This window comes from Amia ocellicauda, chromosome 1 (genome assembly GCF_036373705.1).
Source record: "Amia ocellicauda isolate fAmiCal2 chromosome 1, fAmiCal2.hap1, whole genome shotgun sequence".
NCBI classification, from domain to species: Eukaryota; Metazoa; Chordata; class Actinopteri; order Amiiformes; family Amiidae; genus Amia; species Amia ocellicauda.
Window position 1 is genome coordinate 37,029,260 of NC_089850.1, and position 23,282 is coordinate 37,052,541.

Here is a 23,282-nt window from a genome sequence, read left to right on the forward strand (position 1 = left end):
TATTTTAAATATATATTTAAAAAACATGTGATTAGACTTATATTTCTTCCTTTCCATAATATCTTTGCATTCAGCTTTTCTTTCAAGGAGACACTGCCAATCTGCAGTCGCCTAAAGTATTACAGCAGTAAACACCATCTATTAACCCATCCTTTTTGCAGAGAAAAGGCTGTCATAAACACTGACTCTCTCTGGGACAGCTGCCTAATTGTGTCTCTTTCATTAAATCCTTCTTTAGAGATGATTAAACCCGCAAGTCACACTGAGGTTCAGAGTCCTGAATCTGTGCCTTAATAGAATTTGTGACATTTGTATGAATAAGTCAGAATCCCTGTTAACAAATCTGAAGAGTGACTGAATTTATATACAGCTTGATATTAACTTTCTTAAAAATAATTCAAGGACAATTGTGAATGGCTGAACGTGAAATCGTTGTGGTGGTAGTACTAGCACTGTACCTGCTTCCTCTGTTTGAACATTGTCTAGTCCAGGGGACTCAAAAGGATTTGCTGGAGGGTCATGTCTTGTTATTTTTGTTCAAGCTGGAGTTGGAGCTCCACTGCATCCAGATAAATGTTCTAGTGCTCACCATTAAAAGACATTCTCTAACATAAACATTGATTTATTGATTGACCTCCTCCAGCTCCCATTTGCCCTGACTATGTTTTTTTTCACATTGACTTTGACATGTATTCTATAGCTTCTAACATCTCGCTTTTGGCTCTATATAATCAGCACTCTAAGTACAGTATGACTTTCCCTTCATACATCTGTGTGTTTATCATAAAAAATATGTTCACTTCTTTAGACAGGCATTGATTTCACCATTTTAAATAATTGCATTTTGTATGTATTTTGTTTTTTATATATATATACAGTAATATATCAAAATGTACAACAAAATAATAAACAAAAAACATATAATTCACTGATAAACTGATGCAGATAAATTCACAAATAGACTATGATCTCCGGCATATCAACAGAATATGCTCAATCCATTACAGAAGCTCCAACAAAAAAAGATGACATTTCAGTCAAGCGTAAGCTAGAGCAAGACTGAGGTGATGAAATGTCTGGTCCCCAGGCAGCTGAGGTTTTGGCAGCTCTCCACTGTTCAAGGCCTCTCTCAGCCTCGGCCTCGGCCTGACTCACCCAGGTAAAGCTCTCTGGCAATTCACAGGCTTGTTTTGTCTTCAGATTAAGATGCAAGGTGCCAGCTCTTTATAGTCCATAAAAAATATCAAACCCTTTAAATGTGTTGAAGTTTTATTTCCAAAAATTCCTCTTTCATATCACACGCCCACACTTAACCATTTTTATTCATCCTTAAAAACTGACTTCAATATACAGTCCGTTATCTTTCAAGTTGGAGGCACTGCCCAAGGGGGAGGGGTTTCTGTGCACTTCTGTAGGAACCCGATCGAAAACATCACTCTATCAAAGCTGCCATTGGCCCCTGCACACATCATTCAAAACAGGTCCCTTCCCACTTCCTGTTCTATAAAACATGACATCAGCGCGGGTTCCTCCTCTTTTGCCATTTTGCTGGACTCGAGAACGTGAGCTTTCTGTCTGTGTTGCATTAGACCTTAAAAACTGTGTATTTTGGCTGGCTGGCTTCACTAATAGTGTTGTCCACCACAGTTTTGCTACATCTCTGTCTCTATTGTGTGTCTTATTAGTGATATTTATAGCTAATTTCAACCCTATCCGACCGCGAATCGGAGCTCCGGTGGCGCTTTCGGTTTCAGTTTCACTTCACAAATAGAGCATTTTAAAAATAATAATCGTGTTGCTATAATACCATATTTTATAACTAATATAATTTTTGTACACAGCAGGAGCACCGGCCTAAGCCTCGGTGTGTCGTAACAGCTCTTGGCCGCAAGACGTGCTCCTCCGCTGGCTTGCGCCCACACTACAGCCCACAGCTGCGGCTGTAGGAGATCTCTATCAGCTTGCTGGGATCGAGCTCTGCTGCGCTCCACCATCCGCGGATGCGGCCTCGGTTCTAGGCCCCACTTCGGCAGGTGGCCTACTACTCTGGCCCCCCGGACCCTGGACCCCACGTCACCCCGGCACACATGGTGTGGTTAAGCCTATGGGTGTTCTGTCCGGCAACAGCAAGGTTGCATCTGACCGAAGCACCCGCTGCATGTTTCCTCGTTCAAGCGCGTGTGCTCAGTGATGAGCTACTCTCGCCCCCGAGATTGTGCTGCTTGCAGCCGACGCACCTTGCCAGCCTGGAGTGGGGAGGTCCTTTGCCCCGTCTGTCTGGGCATTGACAGCGGGAGCGATTTGACCTCAACTTCCAGGTCTGCTACGGCATGCTCAGAGCCCCGGTCTCCCACCAAGTGACACCGTAACTGCCGCTGCACCCGGCGATCTCCCAATCCGGCGAGTGACGGTAGGGGCTTGGTGGCTCTGGACCTACTTCTCCCCCCGAGCCCCTCCGTCTCCTCCTCCAGACATGCAGCCTCGAAGACAGCCGCACTTCCCGCTTTACCTGGCCCAGCTGGCTGAGGCCCCGGACCCAGCCACTGCATCACAGGCCCCACCCCCCTATCAGAGAGATAGCAGTGGCAGCCGACCTGCTAGTCAATGTGATGCGTCACGGCAAAAGGGAAACTGGATGCTCCTTGGCAGCCATTGTGTCTGCGTGCCACCAGCTCTGGCTGCCACAGGCAAGACGAGTGCCTGTCACGAACAGGACCCGTCTCATAGATGCACCCATAACGCCAGGCTTTACTTTCAGCCCCTCCATGGAGGAGATGCTGACACGCACTCCCCAGGAGAGGGAATAGTCCCTGCAGCTAGCCAGGGTTACACCCTCAGCCCAGCCCCGCAGGCAGGCTTCAGGAACTCGATGTCTCCCGACTACAGTTCCCAGGCATGGTGTTTGTAAAAGACTACGTCAATCTGGAGGTCCATCAGAGGGGCAAGGAGGAAGCCTTTAAGAACTGGCGCATACAAGATCTGGGGGAGCTCAGGATCCCATGATGGGACCCACCTCCGGGGACGGTTAGTTCCCCCTGCTGGAGCCCGAGTCCAAGATCTTTTAAAGATCTTTTAAAGATTTTATGAATGATTGTTTTTAAAAGAAGATTTTAAATAACGAATCTTAATTGTTTTTAAAGATTTAGTTGTTTTTAAATCACATTGTTTAGGGTTTTTTAGGTATAGTTTTGTTATATTTTGTTGTCAGATACATTGACCGTTTTGGGTTTAATTTAAAATGCATTGGACTTTTTTTGTTTGTTTTTTATTTTTTCCTTTTTAATTGTTTTTTTAATTTGTTCAATGGATTTTCAGTTATTTTCAAGGTATCTGACTCTTTTGTTGGTGTGCAATTTTTTGCTTTTATCACGTTTTGTTTATTTGATTTGAGCACGTTTATTTTAAAGTTAATTGTTTTAGTTAAAATCACAAAGATTTTAAAATTTTTTAAGTGATTTTAATGATTGATATTTTAAATGATTTTAATCATAAGTATTAAAATTGGAATTGTTTTATTTTAAGAAATGTAAAATACTCAACCCAATAAACAGTATTTTACAGTTCCCAGGCAGCAGTCCCACCTCCCTGCTGATCTTCGTACCAGCAGTTGGGCTCCCACCTGGTTCAGGTCTTTACAGATGCATCCTTGCCGCGATTAAGCATGCCGAGTCACAGTCACACCGGGGCGCAGTTTGCAACGGACGTGCTGTCCGAGGCAGGTGGACGGAGCCCGTACAGGCCCTCCATATCAATGTCCTGGAGTTACAAGCAGTGCTCCTCGGACTGTGTCATTTTCTGCCAGTTCTACGGGACAGACGTGCTGGTTCGGACGGACAACACAGTGGTGGTTGCTTATATCGACAGGCAAGAAGGTCTCCATTTTACGCAGACTGTAATGTCTAACACGCCGTCTGCTTCTGTGGGCGCAGCTATGGCTCCGCTCCATCAGAGCATTTCACCACCCCAGCCTATCCAACACGGCAGGTGACCTCCTCTCTTAGGGAGGCCCCCCTGGTTTTGGAATGTCACCTCCACCCACTTGTGATATAACAACTGTGGAGACGGTTCGGCAGAGCTAAAGTGGAACTCTTTGCCTCGGCAGAGTCCACCCACTGCCCACTATGGTTCTCCATCAAAGACCGCTCAGGAACCCTAGGGATTGAAGCACTAGCCCAAGCATGGCTGTGCTGTCTCCTTTACATGTTCCCATCATTCCCCCTTTTCCCGGTGGTCCTGGAGAAGGTCAGGAGAGAACGAGTGACAGTTCTGCTGATAGCCCCACAGTGGCCTCGCAGATTCTGGTTTGCAGACCTGATCGCCCTCCTCAACGGAGAGCCTTGGCAACTCCCAGTGAGAGGAGACGTGTTGTCCCAGGTGCAGGGCATACTTTAGCACCCCAATCCGGGCCTCCTCCACCTTTGGGCCTGGCCCCTGAGCAGGAGCGTTTGATTGCATGGGATCTGTCAGATGTAGTGCTAGATGCACTTTCCCAAGCCCCATTTGAGCCACTGAACTCATCTGAGCTGAAGCTATTGTCACTTAAGACTTAGTTTTTGCTGGCCAGCACCTATGCAAAACACATGAGCGAGTTACACGCCCTGTCCATAAACCCAGTGTGTGTCCGTTTTGCAGGACATGGTTCCAGGCTCACGCTAAGGCCTAACCCTGCATTCCTCCTGAAAGTACTGTCTCCATTTCATGTCAACAGGATTATTGAGTTGATGTCTTTTCATTCTCCTCCCTTTGCTTTGGAGCAAGAGAGTCGGTTTCACCTGCTCTGCCCTGTGCACACCCTGAGGTGCTATTTGGAACGCAGTAAGGGCATTAGGCGCTCAGACCAACCGTTTGTGTCTTATGGAGCACAGACACAGGACCAGGCGCTTTCAAATCAGCACCTCTAGCATTGGATTGTGGACACTATTACCATGGCCTATGAGTCCACCAGGACCCCAGTGTCTGAACACCTGGTGGCCCACTCGACTCAAGGCATTGCCACATCATGGGTCCTTTTTCAAGACATCCCCTTGACAGACATTTGTGCGGCTGCAGCTTGGGTTTCACTGCTTGCATTTGTCTGGTTCTACAGGTTGGATGTGCCGGGACTGGTCCATTCCATTGGGAATCCGGTGTTGGCTGCAGTCGAGCCCCAGTAGCCCACGGGCTCTGGCTCCTGATTTCCTCTCCCAGTCTGCCCCTGTTAAGTGCATCCTGATGGAACTATTTGATTTTGAACCGTGTCTTTCCCTTCCACTGGACTATGTCTTCCAGTGGAGCACCAATGCGAGCTGCTCCTGGACTTGCTGATAGCCTGTCGATGTGTTGCCAGGGTCTGTCATGTGGCCTACAGGGATGTTGCCTTATCAGGCTGCCCTGTATATAGTTAGTTCATTATTGCATTGTGTTGCAGTGGTGCATGCGTCTATATATATATATATATATATATATACTGCTAAAAAAAATTAAGGGAACACTCCAAGTACAGAAATCAATGTTAAGTGCTCCCTTAAAACGTCAATTAAACGCCCCGGCATTTTTTCCAAATAATTGCAAGACGCACCGGAGTCAGTTGAAGACCAGCGTTTGTATTAAACATTCATAAATTCATTGCGGACTCATGCAGGGTAAGAAGAGCCTGGAATCATTGGTTCATTGTAGAAGTAGGCTAATAGGCCAGGCTTTTGATTATTTATTTTTTAAATTATTATTATTTTTTAATTGCTTTCCAAAGACGCAAACAAATCACAATCAATGTATAGTGAACTATACACTGGATTGAAAACAAGTACCACAACATTGTAGCAACGTAATATAACATAATTTATGTTGCTACAACATTGTGGCAATGTTGTGTGTTAGCAGGGCTCTGTTAGCAGTCTAAGATTTGATATACTGTGAACTCTCACTAAATAAACAAAAAGCACTTCAACAAAACTGTTGACATCACATTTTATAGAACAGGAAGTGGGAAAGGACCTGTTCTGAGTGATGCACGCAGGGGCCAATGGCAGCTTTGATAGAGTGATGTTTTCAATCGGGTTCCTACGGAAGTGCGCAGAAACTCCTCCCCCTTGGGCAGTGCTTCCTTTTTCAGATAACTGGGGTTGCATTACCAACCTATCATTCTCCAGCATGTGAGCAGCAATTGTCACTAAATAATACACTGCTCAAAATTAAGGGAACACTTAATTCACACATCGGATCTCGATGAATGAAATATATTAAAGATCAAAATCTTTACGGTACATTGTGTAGTCTGTTGAGAACAAAATTATATCAATGGAAACAAAAATCACCAACCGATTGAATTTCATCACAGCAACTCATAATGTGACTCAGTAGTGTGTATGGCACCCACGTGCCTGTATGCACTCCCAACAACGTCTGGGCACGCTCCTGATGAGACAGCGGATGGTGTCCTGGGGGATCTCCTCCCAGACCTGGATCAGGGCATCAGTGAGCTCCTGGACAGTCTGTGGTGCTACTTGGCAGTGTCGGATGCACCGATACATAACGTCCCAAAGGTTCTCAGTTGGATTCAGGTCTGGGGAACATGAGGGCCAGTCAATGGCATCAATGCATTCGTCATCCAGGAACTGCCTACAGACTCTGGCCACATGAGCCCGGGCATTGTCCTGCACCAGGAGGAACCCAGGGCCCACTGCACCAGCGTAAGGTCTGACGATGGGTCTGAGCATTTCATCCCAGAACCTAACAGCAGTCAGGGTACCGTTGGCTAGCATGTGGAGGTCTGTGCGACCCTCCAAGGATATGCCTCCCCAGACCATCACTGACCCACCGCCAAACCGGTCATGCTGGATGATGTTGCAGGCAGCATAACATTCACCACAGCATCTCCAGACTCTTTCACGTCTGTCACATGTGCTCAGTGTGAACCTGCTCTCATCTGTGAAGAGAACGGGGCGCCAATGGCGGACCTGCCAATTCTGGTGTTCTCTGGCGAATGCCAATCGAGCTGCATGGTGCTGGGCTGTGAGCACAGGTCCCACTAGAGGATGTCGGGACCTCATGCCACCCTCGTGGAGTCTGTTTCTGACAGTTTGGTCAGAAACATGCACACCAGTAGCCCACTGGAGGTCATTTTGTAGGGCTCTGGCAGTGCTCCTCCTGTTCCTCCTCACACAAAGGAGCAGATACCAATCCTGCTGCTGGGTTGATGCCCTTCTACAGCCCTGTCCAGCTCTCCTCGTGTAACGGCCCATCTCTTGGTATCTCCTCTACGCTGTACTGTACTGGGAGACACAGCAAACCTTCTTGCGATGGCATGTATGGATGTGCCATCCTGGAGGAACTGGACTACGTGTGCAACCTGAATGGGCTGCAGGTACCACCTCATGCTACCAGTAGTGAAAAGGACACTAGCAAAACTAGAGAAGAATCAGTCAGGAAGGATAAGGAGAGAGCAATTGTCTGTGGCCACCACCTGCAAAACCATTGCCTTTTTGGGGGTTGTCTTGCTGTTGCCTCTCCAGTGCACCTGTTGTCACTTTCATTTGCACCAAAACAGGTGACATTGATTCACAATCGCTTAGGGTTCCTAACTGGACAGATTGATATCCCTGAAGTTTAATTGACTTGGTGTTAATTTTTTTGAACAGTGTACAAAAGAAAACTTCACTGAAATGAAGATGGTTAGAAATATTAGACTGATGCTCTCAATTGTTTTTATTTATGTGTTATCCATTAGCCACACTGAAATGACACACTGCATACTGACAAGCAAATCATTTTCCAGGACTCATGGGAAATCTTGTAGCAGTTAATCAGATTATAAAAGTTGAATCTAATTTTGTGAGTCTAAGGGGGGGGGGATATACACTAAGGTGTTTTTATTATTATTTATTTGTATAGACATATTTGAATGAACTTGTTTTCGTTGCACACAGTTTGTCATTAACTTAAATTTTCTTGAATTTGGTAACTTTTGTGTAAGCCACCTGCTGTCTAATGTACATGTTCTCTTTGCATTAGGGGAAGATTTTTTGACAGCTTTGTAAGGTTTTGCAACAAATTAAATCATGTCGTGCATGTTCGAAATGGAAGATAATCTGTGTCTTTACAGCAGCTTCCAGCATCGCGCTTGGTGGGAATTGGCTTACGAAAGGCACTCTCATCTAAATTGTTAACCGTACTCTACAAACATAGAGCAAGTCCTTACAGCCTTTTCATTCTAAAGGGATTTTGAAATGTCATTGGCAGTATTCTATCATTTATGAAAAAAATCCTTGGCATCTGTCTCTCCTCTCCTTAGATGTTGTCCTTAGATGTACAGGCTGGATGCCTGTATTGTTCTCATTATTATCTCTTTCAGAGTGGCTCCTGGAGATACAACCTTTTAGTGTGTGAGGCATCATATCAGTTTAAAAAGGCAGGGCCAGGCTTCCTCTGACTTTGTGCATAAGAGATTTGAAATGCTTCTGTTTCCAATCAGCAAGGACTACATGAGGACCACCAAATTCAGTCATAAACGAATGCCCCATCCCAGACGTTAACAGATTCACTGACCCACTGTACTGTATGGTGCTTTCTTTCTGAGGAACTGCTGTCAAAGGAAGACAATGCCTGGTTCTCTTTAACACTCTTGTACGTTTAAGCCTGATTAAAAGATCCCCATGAAAATGATCCCAGTGTTGTTGTGCAACTAAAGCCTATTGTCCAAGGCCTAAGTAGGTGCATGGCCTTTGGACTCAGCTCTACAGAAATGGCTGCAAAGGCAGGGGTAAAGGTAGATGTATAGGTATTAATATCTATACCACACTGTGTTTTAGGTTTACTAAGAAAATCACAGTGCCTTCTGAGATCCCTTAACCTATCCGGATTAGCTGGCAGAGAAGCCACTTAGCTGAGTTTACCTTGTAAATCCTTGTTCTTCCTGTACTCATCTAGGCAGGACAGTTCCCCCACACTCTCGAAGCACAGTTTGTTGTTGAGGTATAAAAAAAGGAGAATCATCAGGACCATGAAGACTCCAACAGCAGACAGGAACCCTAGCGCCTCTGGAGACACTGTCGAGAAAACAGACAGAATAGGGATTGTTAAGCGAACAGCATTTTGTTTTAAATAAGGGTGCAACACTCATAGAAGTACATCGTCAGCCCTAAGACATTCAGAAGCCTGTAAGCAACTGACACACACTCAGGGAGTCCATTCATGAACCAAGTAAGGTCCTTTCTGCAAATAATGCACACCACAACAACTTTAGCCTTCTAACAAAAGAGAATGACTGCAATGATGCAAAAAACAATGAATGAAGATGTTATCTTGTGAATACAAATATGCATATATCTTACAGTTTGGTAAAGCATTCAGGTTTACACCACCTGCCTTATTTGATCAGCCTATACTAGGCCAAGGTAATGAGACTTGAAAGGACCATTCTACAGCAAGATTTATCCCCCTCCTGGGATTACATAGCGTTCATTAGAGATTAAACCCTAACGTAAGTGTTACAGAACAGAAACACAACAGAAAGCATTATGTGATCTAGGCAAGCCCCTTTGATATACGTCTCCCCAGCCTCTGTTCATTCTATCATATCTATGCCTCGTATTGGAGAAATTAAAAGATACTACAAAGGAGTCACATGCTGATTCATCAAAAGTGTGGTGTCTCCAGGGCTTCCCAGAGAGGGAAATAGCTAAACACAAGTCAGAAGCCTGCGGGTCTGGGGAAGGCATTGCATGGCCCTATAACATGAATAGTTCCAGTGTTTTAATATTCATTCAGCATAACAGGGAATCTTGCAGCAGTTTCACAAGCAAAGAATAACACTGATTTAATGTTAATTGAAGGGTGTTATACTGGGAATAAAGGATAAATAACTATATCATATAATTAAGATCCTATCTATGGTTTAGTGAACTGTTTCAGAGAAGATCGGAATAAACATGCCAACTATAAATGTTGTCTTGAATATATACATAGATGAAACATAGTTTAATGGGGTGGTGAAGAGCAGGTCGTAGATAAACTTAACTGTGGGTAATGAGATGGCAATCAAGAATCATTAAAATGTCACCTTCATGATGTAGAAAACAATGCCATTTATTACATTCAACAGGCAAAAAAGCATGAAAAGTGCATTGTGCATTCACTTTCTACTACTACTGCCAGGTGGAAGGTGATAGTACACCATTGGATCATTCTAGTAGTGGCCAAGTGCCTCACTCTGGGGTCAAAGCAGTTAAACACTGAGTCATCAAAAGCCTGCACGTAGGGGAAAAGACAAAGAGAGAGAGAGAGAGAGACAGAGAAGAGCTTTCTCTCTCTGCACTCCTTTTAGCCTGATTGGGATGATTAATTCCCTGTTACTGTTCCAGCTGAGAGTGTCAGGCTCCTCCACCCAGGCCTCTCCATGGGCCCTCGGTATCAGATGGCAGTGGGCACACTGGAAGCCATGTGGTCGATAAGACCTCATGAATAGAGAGGGAACCAGAGCCTGGCGGAGGTCGTTAACAATTCATGGGATCTAGTAGCTGCACGGGACCTGGCAATTGCCTCCTTCGTACTTCGTACTTCGTACTTCGTACGCCAGCACTCCCCCCCACTTCTCTTTCTCTCAGCCCCCTGACTGTTAAGAAAGACAGAAGACAGGCTGGAAGTGGAGAGGAAGGTCGCCCTTGACACAGCAGGGCCCGTTTCTAAGGAGATCGCTTGTGATCTGTGAGGTGCAAAATTAGCTGCAGGTTATTAACCCCTGGGCTCCTTCAATTCCTCGTCCGTGACTCGACAAATCTTCTGGAATATAAAAAGCAACTAGGTCTACTGTGGAGGGGGCCTTCTCCTCCCAGCTTTCTAAATTAGTGACGCACGGGAACACTCAGAGTAAGGTCTATAAGGAGAATGATTTTGAAGGCCTGTGGTGCACCATTACATCTCTCTGGAATAAACAGTCAGGGGGAAGTGGGTTAACAGATATACAATTTATTTACTGTAGCTTGTTTACCCTAATAAATAAATAAATAAATAAATACATACATACATAAATGTTCTTAGAATTCCTTATTCATTTCCAAACAGAAAAGTTGTTCGACCTTGATTCCTCATCTATTCCCTGCTTGACAATCTGCAAATCATTTGTCAGATCACAAAACGGAAGTCAAAGGGAAACAAACCCAGAATTAAGAATGACTTGAGAAAGCATGTGGACATTGTGGGGAGAAATCTAGATCTTAGAATATATCTGAAGTACTGTTTTGATACAGTGTAACGTCATGAGAAAATATGTTATTTTAAAATAAGATTTGGACTTAGAACTTAGTCTCATCCTGGTGCTACTGTAAGACACCGAATTCCCTGCCCTGTGGTCAGAGGGTTCACCTGACACCATGTACATGCACATCAACACTAGACATCCAATCACTCCCTATTTCCATTCCTTCCACCTGGGCTATTTGTAGAACACATTGAACAGCTCCTAAACAAAACCAGGGCTTAGATTATTTACTACAGCCGAAGTTGCCGGTTGCCCAGCCTCAGGCATCCTGTGTACACAGCAAAACTGATAAATGCCAGTTAGCTGTGGAGGCTAAAAAAGTCTGTTTTTAAAGCATTAAAAAATAATCTGTGTCATTTTCTGGCAGGCTCAGGGAGATGCTAGTATAGCACTAACCAGGAATGAACTGTCAGCCTGAAAAATATGGTTAAACAGAGAAAAGGGAACTACATTCTGCATAGAAATATCAGCAGGATAATTTTGGGCATAGCTCAACTATCAGTGTAAATCTGATTGATATACAGAGCGTGTTCAGTTGGAATCTTATCGGCTCTGTGTGTCTGTGACTGAACATGAGGCTGGAACTGTGAGCGTGTCAGGGGCCTGAGGGTTTATGTGCACCACTTTGCATGTGTGGAGACAGGGTATGTGGGAGGGGGTGGGGGTGTTACAGGCATGAATGGTGTGCAAATCTATGTGGGTGAAGGAAACAGATGCAGGATTAGAAGTTTTTTTCAAACACAAATGCAGAGATTAATCATTCAGTTCTTTCAATAGAGGTAATCAGAAACATCTTTAGTTGTATTCTGTCAACTGAAAATGTACCATTGAAGCTGCTTGAAGTTCAATAATTTTTCTCTTTTTTTCCTTAAAAAAATGAGAATTTTGAAATACTGAACAATTTAAATGGAGAGCAGTGCATAACTGAATGTAACTGTGTTCTCTTGTTGCGTAACGGTACACTGCTAAAGACATAATTCAAAGATACAAGAAGAATTACAGGATATAAATATCCCCATAATCCACATCTGCTGGATCTATTATTATACAGTTCAATTCGTTATTTTCCTTTTCTTCTAATTTCACTAAGTGCTAAAATTTCCAATTTAATTTGACCAAGTTCTTCTTTCTTGAAGTTTTGCTTCACCTGAGAGAGTTCTGCACTTGTACGTAGCCAGGGTAAAAAAAACTATGTCAGCCTGTCCGTGATTGTTAACAACCTCTGCTTTCATGCTCTCTCTTCATGCTGCCTAGATCACTGGCAGTCCAGCTGCCCAGGACAGAGGGCTGTTTATTTTGCTTCAACATCATAGGGGTTTGTTAGCCATAACTCACAACATATATTGGAAGCTTGTAGAGGTTGAAGCTCTTTATTAATATTAATTTGATTAATTAAATACCAGACAACCTATACTAAGATTGAGACAAATGTCAAGATTCTCATATGCTTTTCAGAGCTCACATTCAACAGTGCTTTATGGAACAACCTCCCAGCCCATCTCAAGTGAATTCACAGACACACAAAAACAAAAAATCAAACAAAATACAAAAGGCTTGATTAGTTTCACATCTACCTCAATTTCTCCCTCCCTGACCGGTCTGCCTGCAGATAATATGCATTTACTGACTATCGCTTGGCCTGATACAGGAACAGACAGATTGCTAGTCTGTGAAATACTAAAAACTGCACTGAAGTGCCCTTAAATATTTCATTCTTCATGCCTAAGTAGACCCACTGCGTTCACTGTTTAATGCAACAGGATTCAAGATGCTTTCAAGGGCAGCGGCAGTGAGACAAAGAGCACAAGGCTTTCTTCTACCACTCTGTCATTTACAGTACATCTCCTGTGAAGTTTGGAAAAGGGCTGCTCCATGCTGTGATGTGTGCTGCTCTGAGGAGTTTGACTTCAGCTGGCAAGAATATGAATTAATTCCAATGAAGAAAGAAACTCTATCAACACAACCCAGCAAGTTTCTCCATTATTTAATGATGTGTTACACAAGCACAGACAGATGTTATCTGATGGGTCAGCTCACAGAACATGAGCTCACATCTGTACATATGTGCATAAATGCATTTAAAAGTATTATATATCCTTCCTGATTGTTGAAAATAAAGTACTGAAAGAGAACAATCTACCAAAGTGCAAACCAGCAAGGTTTATAATTCATGATGAAAATAAATACCCTGCAGAGTTTTTTTGTGTTGTTTTCACGGTTAATGAAAAGCTTGCAATAGATTTCTCACAGCAGGAGTATTAATAAAAGATTAACAAGTCTTCATGTTATATAAAGTAGAAACACCCGCACTCTCATTTGAAGCTCTATTGTCTTCGCTTGCTTTCTCAGTGTAACAGTTGTTGTAGGTTTCTCATATATCTATATATTTATTATATATGAAATCTGTTGGTATCTATCTATCTATTGCTTAAAACAAGCACCAACAACATGGTATTACAACAAGTTAAATAGAACACTGAAAATGTACATGCATACTGTAAATTAAGCGAACAGATTGATTCCTAGAGCACTAGACAGAACCAGTGAATGGCATATACAGTGAGGGAAAAAAGTATTTGATCCCCTGCTGATTTTGTTTGATTATCGTTTGCCCACTGACAAAGAAATGATCAGTCTATAATTTTAATGGTAGGTGTATTGTAACAGTGAGAGACCGAATAACAACAAAAAAATCCAGAAAAACGCGTTTCAAAACAGTTATAAATTGATTTGCATGTTAATGAGGGAAATAAGTATTTGATCCCCTATCAATCAGCAAGATTTCAGGCTCCCAGGTGTCTTTTATACAGGTAACGAGCTGAGATTAGGAGCACTCTCTTAAAGGGAGTGCTCCTAATCTCAGCTCGTTACCTGTATAAAAGACATCTGTCCACAGAAGCAATCAATCAATCAGATTCCAAACTCTCCACCATGGCCAAGACCAAAGAGCTGTCCAAGGATGTCAGGGACAAGATTGTAGACCTACACAAGGCTGGAATGGGCTACAAGACCATCGCCAAGCAGCTTGGTGAGAAGGTGACAACAGTTGGTGCGATTATTCGCAAATGGAAGAAACACAAAATAACTGTCAGTCTCCCTCGGTCTGGGGCTCCATGCAAGATCTCTCCTCGTGGAGTTTCAGTGATCATGAGAACGGTGAGGAATCAGCCCAGAACTACACGGGAGGATCTTGTTAATGATCTCAAGGCAGCTGGGACCATAGTCACCAAGAAAACAATTGGTAACACACTATGCCGTGAAGGACTGAAATCCTACAGTGCCCGCAAGGTCCCCCTGCTCAAGAAAGCACATGTACAGGCCCGTCTGAAGTTTGCCAATGAACATCTGAATGATTCAGAGGAGAACTGGGTGAAAGTGTTGTGGTCAGATGAGACCAAAATCGAGCTCTTTGGTATCAACTCAACTCGCCGTGTTTGGAGGAGGAGGAATGACCCCAAGAACACCATCCCCACCGTCAAACATGGAGGTGGAAACATTATGCTTTGGGGGTGTTTTTCTGCTAAGGGGACAGGACAACTGCACCGCATCAAAGGGACGATGGACGGGGCCATGTACCGTCAAATCTTGGGTGAGAACCTCCTTCCCTGAAAATTGAAAATGGGACGTGGATGGGTATTCCAGCATGACAATGACCCAAAACACACAGCCAAGGCAACAAAGGAGTGGTTAAGAAGAAGCACATTAAGGTCCTGGAGTGGCCTAGCCAGTCTCCAGACCTTAATCCCATAGAAAATCTGTGGAGGAGCTGAAGGTTCGAGTTGCCAAACGGCAGCCTCGAAACCTTAATGACTTGGAGAGGATCTGCAAAGAGAAGTGGGACAAAATCCCTCCTGAGATGTGTGCAAACCTGGTGGCCAACTACAAGAAACGACTGACCTCTGTGAGTGCCAACAAGGGTTTTGCCACCAAGTACTAAGTCGAAGGGGTCAAATACTTATTTCCCTCATTAACATGCAAATCAATTTATAACTTTTTTGAAATGCGTTTTTCTGGAGTTTTTTGTTGTTATTCGGTCTCTCACTGTTAAAATACACCTACCATTAAAATTATAGACTGATCATTTCTTTGTCAGTGGGCAAACATACAAAATCAGCAGGGGATCAAATACTTTTTTCCCTCACTGTATCTGATAGGAATGCGTTAAAAATCCAGTGCGGTCTCAGTGAGCTTTACCTTGCAAATGCTCATGCACAAGCCAAAGACAGATATGTCTGTAATCCCAAATTTCTACATCGTTATCCAAGAATATCACTGCCAATGACGTTAACCACTACAAAGACAGATGTGAAAACATCTGTCTTTGTAGTGGTTAACGTCATTGGCAGTGACATTCTTGGATAACGATGTAAAAATTTGGGATTCCAGACATACAGGGGAAAAAAGCAGTTTCACAATACTTGACTACTAAAACAATCCTCACATAGTTAAATTAAAAAAAGAGCTTGTAATAAGATATTCTTGTTTGTTGTATATTGTTCTCAGTTTTATCTCCTAGCTTAATAACATGAAGAGTTTCTAAGAAGCTTAATTAAATGCTTTGTTTCAGAATTAAGGGATTCATTTAATTATTTACTTAGTTTTGTCACCTAAAAATTGAAAACATGAAAATTACGTCTACACAATACCTATACTCATTATGACAATATAAATGTATACATAACGTAACAGGATTAATTACACCTGAGAACAAGATAAGCAGTCAGAAGCATACAATGAATGTAATGATTCTCATTCCAGTTCACTAATTTATCATTATTTTTAATATTCAGATTTACCTTTTAAAATGTTTCTTCTCAAGTTGAAGACAAATACTTTATTTAAATTTGCTTTGTATTTGCCTCCCCACTCATATAAGTAATATCAATCCTCAGTGATGTGTCTTTTTAGCTGATTATTAATGTGGTATGTTTATAGTCCAATGCATCACTAGCGACAAGTCTGTACACTACAACAGCATGTTCCCTTGGCTGGGGAAAAAAGAAAAAACAAGAAAACAAACACTCACTGTCCAACATAAACAGTACCTGCAAGATTCAGTCACATGTAACCAGAGAATATCCACTCCTAATTGTATTTCTGTGTTACTACTGTGATAAGGCAGGTCTGAGGCCCACTGAATCTCATCTGATCGTACCATCCACTGCAACCCTATTTACACCTGTATCAGGCTGGCTTCTGGTCTAATGAGACAAACTGCAATAGCAAAAAGAGATGGAAATGGGTTTTTGCAGTTGGAAATTCAAGTCTGCTTATCACAGAAAGGAGCAATTGCAGAAACGCAGGCTTACATTTATCCGTTCAGCCGCTTGTCTTGCATCACAAGTTTTTTTGTGTTGCACAGCTCTCACAATACTCCATGTGAGCCTAAGCGTATAATCCCCTTCACTGCTGAACTCGCTCTTGGTCTCCCTGCCTCTCCCTCATTCCTTCAGACGTCAGGACTTCCTTATTGTGCTGCACATTTCCACAGGAGAGCTCCTCAGACACAGAGGCTCAGACATGAAGCAGCTTCTTCACTCTACAGGTAATAGGAGATCCAGGTGAACGCACATTCTGGCTGCCATTGAAATGTCTATTTATCCCTGCACAGAAAATCTTATTACGGATGCACACACCTGTCCTGTATTGTGTGACACCATATGGCCAACCTATATGTCAGCACTGCCTAAATTATTTAGAGGCTCATGCAACACTATCCCATTCATACTCAATAAAGGCACCCTTGCAAGCTGATGTTGCAGAAATATGCCCCATGTTGCACACTGGCAAGCACCCTCACTGCTGCGGTTGCAGGGCAGGCTCCAGCTTATACAGCTCAATTGGAAATCAAAATATACACCAAACCATTTGGAGAATTAAAGGATTTAATAATGAGCAGAACTAATTTCAGCCTCTACACCAACAACAGCAACACTCATTAGATGCTCCTCTTAAAAACTATAGTTAGGTTGTGTTTTCTGGCGAGAATGACTAGAACGCCAATCATAAGAGACGAAGGATGCAAAAGACCGCTGGCTGAATCCAAAGCTGCCATCATGACTTGCTAGTAACTTTTCACACCACTGCATATTCATCCTCTGTGAATGTGAGAGAGTGCCGTACAGGACTTTTTCCACTGTCTCACCTGCAAACTCTTCTGACGACGCCCCTTTCAGTGGGATACGATCAATCACGCTCTATTAACAAGCGCTGCTCCTCCAGACTAAAGAAAACTGAAGTATCTGCTCTCAGGTGCAGCAGCCTGTATTCTCTTGGCTGCACAGGGACTATTAAAAACTGAACACACCAGACTGGACAGTCTGCAAATCGGACAGGCAGGCAGCAAACAAATCTGTATCAATACATTCAGAGCCAGGCAGCTCCTGTGAGAATTTAATCAGTGCAACTGCTTGGGTTGAAAGGAGTCGCACATCTGAAGCCAAGTGCCAAGAACGTAATAGCCACCCAAAATAAAATGACTGCTTCATTAAACAGGCACTGGGCTACATGCTTCTCAGGTCTGTCCTGTTTGGTTATTTTGAGTTGGCATTCTGCATTATTTTTTATTTTGTTTTTTCCACCCAAGCAATTCTATTCCATGTTGAAAGCATAGCAATGGTTTATTTATTTTTAAGGTTTATCACTTACAAATATACAGACCTCCACCTCAGTTTCTTATTTTTAGTCTAAAGGATTTAATTTCTGTTGTGATTAATCCAACAATGAAACCTAAAGGATTTTGCACCAGAGCTGGACTCTATACCTGTAAATCCACTGTCTCTGTAAATCCACTTTGAGTATTGCCTCACTATAATACACAAATACACACACACCTACGTACATACACATATTAATGTGTACACTACATAAAAACATACATACATACAGATATACACATAGCCTTACTAGAAATTCTGGGCACAACTGATTGGACATCAAATATTAGCTTTGCCAAACTCCGAATCCTGCTCTGCAGTCTGTTCACTTTAGTATAGACTGTAGAAGATCAATACAATTAAATGCACAGTACCAATAGTTAGTAGCTGGTTTTGTAGATCAGGTTATTATGGCAGCCCAATGTTATGGTGACCTGTGTTTCATATCACACAGAGAGGGGCAATTATATGGCCAGTTACGAATATCTGTTTGCAGAAAAGAAACAAATGCCTCATTAATGGACTCTAACGTTGTATAACCCTATCGATCACCACAGTCAAACAAATCAATTTACAGAATCACTCCAACCACCGTGAAACTTGGCTTGATTATGCCTATACATCACCCAAAGCACCCTTTGCATAAAACCCTCTTTGTGTGGGTAAAATAATAAATTGTGGCAAGAACATCAATGCATGACATTTTCATTTGTGTCCCACCCCAGATCATTTAAAATCATGTAACTCATTCACCGCAGTATCTCCAGCACACAGGGCAATCAGCAGCAGGTACACATTTCTAATTGGAGACCTTAGAATCAAAACTTCAGATTTTGGGTTTATTCCAAACAAACTAAAATCACATTCAATTTATTTTTTTTGAAAGCTGTATGAGCTTCACTTGAATATCAGTAATGTATGTTATTGTCTTGTGTGCATCTCAGTCATGTTTATTTGTTAGAACCCTTCAGGTAATAATAACATATCAACACTATAATTAGTGGTGCTTTCTTATATTACTGGATACCAGGGGGCAAAAAATCTAATTTAATAGAGTAAAAAACAACACATTTTCAAAAAAGCAGCTGTTCCTGTGAAGAAATCAGCTGGCCTTTTCAAAGACATGCATTACGTCTGAGATGACTACAGACTCACAGGATGTAATGAAAGAGAGCCAAGATACATAAATTATGTCCTTTAATACGGATTAATAGCCAATTGGAATTAATGAAAGGATGTCTATATTTACTATAGAGTGCAGCTCACAGATCCCTCTCTTCTCCCTGTTTAGGGACCATGATAAGGTAAGGAGATTATACAATTGGATAAAGACATTTACAACATACATTAGGAAGAAAGTGTTTCTGGGAATATTTGGCTGCCAGCAAGTTGCAAGACCTATGTTAACTGTGGCTGGAGAAAATTCTTAATTTAAGCATTGTTTCCCAATTCAAGAGACCTCCTGAGCATGAAAAGCATGTGGTTGAATTAATATACCCGTGTTTTTATATCAGCGGAGAAAAATTGATATTCCATACATTATTCATAGAGGGAAACTGAGTTTTTCTAGGACAGCACCCAAATATTGTTAACGTTTATTAAACAAAACCTCCTCTATTAAGGTAAAGTGATTATTTGAGAAAAATCTATTCAAAATCAACACCACTGAACAAAACACAGCCCAGTGTGCTTTAATTAATCTTATTTCTAAGCCAATAATACACCAAATTTAAAATTATTGGTTGATAAACAAAATAGCATCGCTACTTTATCCAACCCCTCACCATCTACACACACACCTGCATTGGTAATTTACAATCCCCTATATCTGAAAGCAATGTGACCCACAGACCCACATACTCTATCCAGTTTTCGGCTGGTGCAAATTTGTCTTATGAAAGGCATCCGTTCTTGAGCTTTTTCACATACAACACTAGATTAAATATTGATTGTGGGTTGATAAAAGGCATGCATCACAAGAGGAAGCAGCTACTAATGACAGGCTGACCTGGGAAAACCTGTAGCTCCTATTTTTAGCTCTCAAACTAATGTTGACAACATGTGACTGAGAACTGAAATATTGCTTTAATTACTTTGTTTTCATTGTTTTGTTTTCTTTCTCTTTTTTGGCAATAAGCAGCAGCTACAAGGCAGGCAGAAATGAGAAATTAGACAAGACACCTTCCACAAGGTACCGACACTTACGTCACTGATATTGCATAAGATAAGGGATCCAAAAGCACTGAGTAATGAGGGAGTCTCTGGATGTAGTGTGTCACCCTGTGGGATATATTACACAACAAAACAATGGTATTGTGCCCAGACAATGTGCCTCTCATTGATTCAGGTTGATCTGTGCCCTATTTACGTTCTCGGCCTCCCAGGACATCATCCACAGATCTAGCCGCTCTGCTCAGATCACACAGATACCTTAAGCTGCCATCTGAAATAAACTCATCCCATTGGATTGTCCGTTTCCCTGTGTGGGGAAACTTAACGTTTTTTCATTTTTAAATTATAATATATTTGATTATATAATCTGTTGAATAAACCTTAAGTCTTAAGTTTTGTTATTATTTATTTACTGAATTCAACCTGGAGTTATTAGCCAGACTAGACACTGACTGATTAACAAAATTATATGAGCAAGCAAGAATTACATTATGTTCTCTGCAAAATGTCACTGACTAATCAAAACCCCATCAGCATTAACTTAAAAAAGGTGACTGACAGTCAGGGATGTCTTTTAAATCAACTGTAATATTGAACATATTGAAAATAAACATGTCACAAATGTCCTGTTCAGCTCAGATTGGAACAAATTAAGTAACGTGAGCTTGGTACAATACCAATGCATCCCTCAAGGACTTTGGTGCTAATAGGAGAGAGTAGTGCGAAAGGGGAAACCAACAAATGCACACTACTAACAATACTAACACTAATTCACGCTCTTTCTAAAGCATTATCCCCCCCACCACACACGCACACACATCCTGTAATTCAGTATATCTTTCCGTCACATGCTCATGGAGAGGATGTGGCAATGTTATAAGAAAGACACTGACCTTCAGCACAGGACAACGATGCATTGCCTCCACCTGTCACTCCATTGAGAGGTACATGACCTCTCTTCCTGTGATCGGACACTTCCTCCAACATGCTGGGTAGGATTCTGTCGACCTCACACTGACAAAGGCCTCAGGGCAGATAGAACTATAAAATATCTTATTTGATGCATTGTGTTTGTATTTCCAAACGGTACATTTCAACAATGTAAAGAGGGGAAGGATCAGCTGGTCAGTATGTCACTGAGCACAGATACTGTATTCTTGTCAGCAAATATTCAGGTTTTGATTTTTTTCAGATCCAGTAACACTGTTTGTTGTACTGGATACATAAATTCAAACATATATTTTTCATTAGCCTCTCTGTGATATTTAGAACTCTTTTACACTAATTGGATAATGCATTAATTGACTACCTACCAGCAAGCTATCCATTTTGAATTCTGCCGTTTTATCGACCCTGTACTGTATTTTATATGTGATTTGTTTCTAAACTTGTCCTATAATACCCCAGAAGCATACAATCACAATACCTGTGACGTCCTTAAAGAGTACATTTTTTCATTCTCAAAATGTTCTATGTATTAGGAATGTAAAGTATATTCATTGTCACATTCCTGAAATTATCTTGAAATTATCTGGTACACACAGTCTTTTATTTTTAATTGCCCCAAATGGGCAAGTTGAGCACAGCCTTGTTTAAAAATACAATCGTCATGAAAAAGTAAAACCATACTTCAGTGCAAATTAAATCATGGCAGAAAGCTCATTTCCCAATACATGCTTCTATCAAACCTCTGACCCACTCCGAGCATAATCAAGAATTTGCTCCAGCTAGGAAAAAGAAAAAAAGAAATGCGGAAAGGAGAGATGTAATTTAGTTATACATTTTCCTTAATTACACAACTCAATTACCGTACCTAAATGCGTTTTGATCGTCCTATCTGATTAACTAGATTAACCCGTCCTTAATATTTCATCATAATCCTGCCTCGTGTCTGCACAGAACAATTATGTTTGGCAAGTGCTTCTTCTCCCCGTTAAGAGGCTGCAACTAAGGGGCGGTGAGGCACTCTGGAGTCCCCAGTGTGATTTGTTTGTCAGCTAGTAACAGCCAGCACTCATTTTACACTAGGCCGAAACAATCCTGGCCATGAATCAGGCAAGAGTATATGACCTCACAGCTCCCCGTGCATTGGAGTAATTCCTTTGGCACAGATCTCCTCAGTGGCTATAGCTGTGAATGGCAAGGGGAAATGCAAGAGGGCTGCTGATGACCCGCGGTTTAATAGCTACAAGATCCTACCGGCAATCACATCTCCTCCTCCTTCGGCGCTGGACTACAGACCCAGGGGGTTTGCTCCTGCCATGCAGCAGCCCCCACGCAGGCTGTTTAAATTGGCTCGGCACACTGTTGTGAAGCAAGGAGAAACTCTGCTGACAGGCAAGTTAGATCAGTTGTACTGTGAGTGAAGTTATTAATGTGGGGGGATGCAAGTTTCACAAGGGGTACTTTTGAACTCGATAGCTACTAGGTTAACCCTCACTGTAGAATGCTGTGTGTGAGCATTTTTATGTATTTACAGGCAATTAAAACTAAAAAGTGAAATCTAAAACTCACAATTAATACATTCAAATTAACAGCTGACAGGATGGGATTTTATATTATTATCCAGAATTATGCACTAATCATAACCAATAAATAAGCAACTCATGAATAGCTGCTACAATTCTTATTTTTTCTGGTTCATTAAACACATGATTTATTACTGCTAATACCAGATACCAGCTCCTACCAGTGTGTGAAATATGTGGTATGACAGCAACAACAGCCTGTCTTGTAGAGCCTATCATACCCAAATATCTCAAGCACTTAGCATGGTTAAAAACAAGATAGACACACGAGAATTAATTTAGTAATTTAAATCAAATTATTTAGATAAAAATAAGACAATTCAATACAATTCAAGACCTAGCCTCTTGGTTTCTATTATTAGAAAAATTCCACCACAAACCACCAATGCTATGAACATGAAAAGTCTGCCACTGAGGTATCATTGCCCTGAACCTCAGAGGCTACAGAGGTATCAAGAATAAACACTTCTGTCAAGAACCAGGCTGAGTTGTGCCTGTCAATATAGTAACATCATTTCAGTCCATTGTGCAAAGTTATGATGCATCTAATTTGTTCCACACGAGAATCACACCAGGGCAGACAAGAAGCAACAATGTCAACATCAGACCCGGTACAAAAGTGTTGTCGGCCCCCGAGTGCTGTCAGCCCAGACGTGAAAAGTCATGCCACACCAACAAATAATCTCACCCCCA

General features: G+C 42.0%; 1 protein-coding gene across 1 annotated transcript in view; it reads right to left on the minus strand.

Annotated features, from left to right (window-relative positions):
• Window positions 1-21,048, minus strand: part of LOC136759065 (synaptotagmin-14) — a 50,227-nt gene extending 29,179 nt beyond the window's left edge. The window contains exons 1-2 of the mRNA XM_066713885.1: window positions 20,955-21,048; window positions 8,862-9,023 (exon numbers count right to left, since the gene is read on the minus strand). Of these exons, the coding sequence (XP_066569982.1) occupies window positions 8,862-9,023; window positions 20,955-21,048 (256 nt within the window). The remainder of the gene's footprint in view (window positions 1-8,861; window positions 9,024-20,954) is intronic.
• Window positions 21,049-23,282: the final 2,234 nt, after the last annotated feature.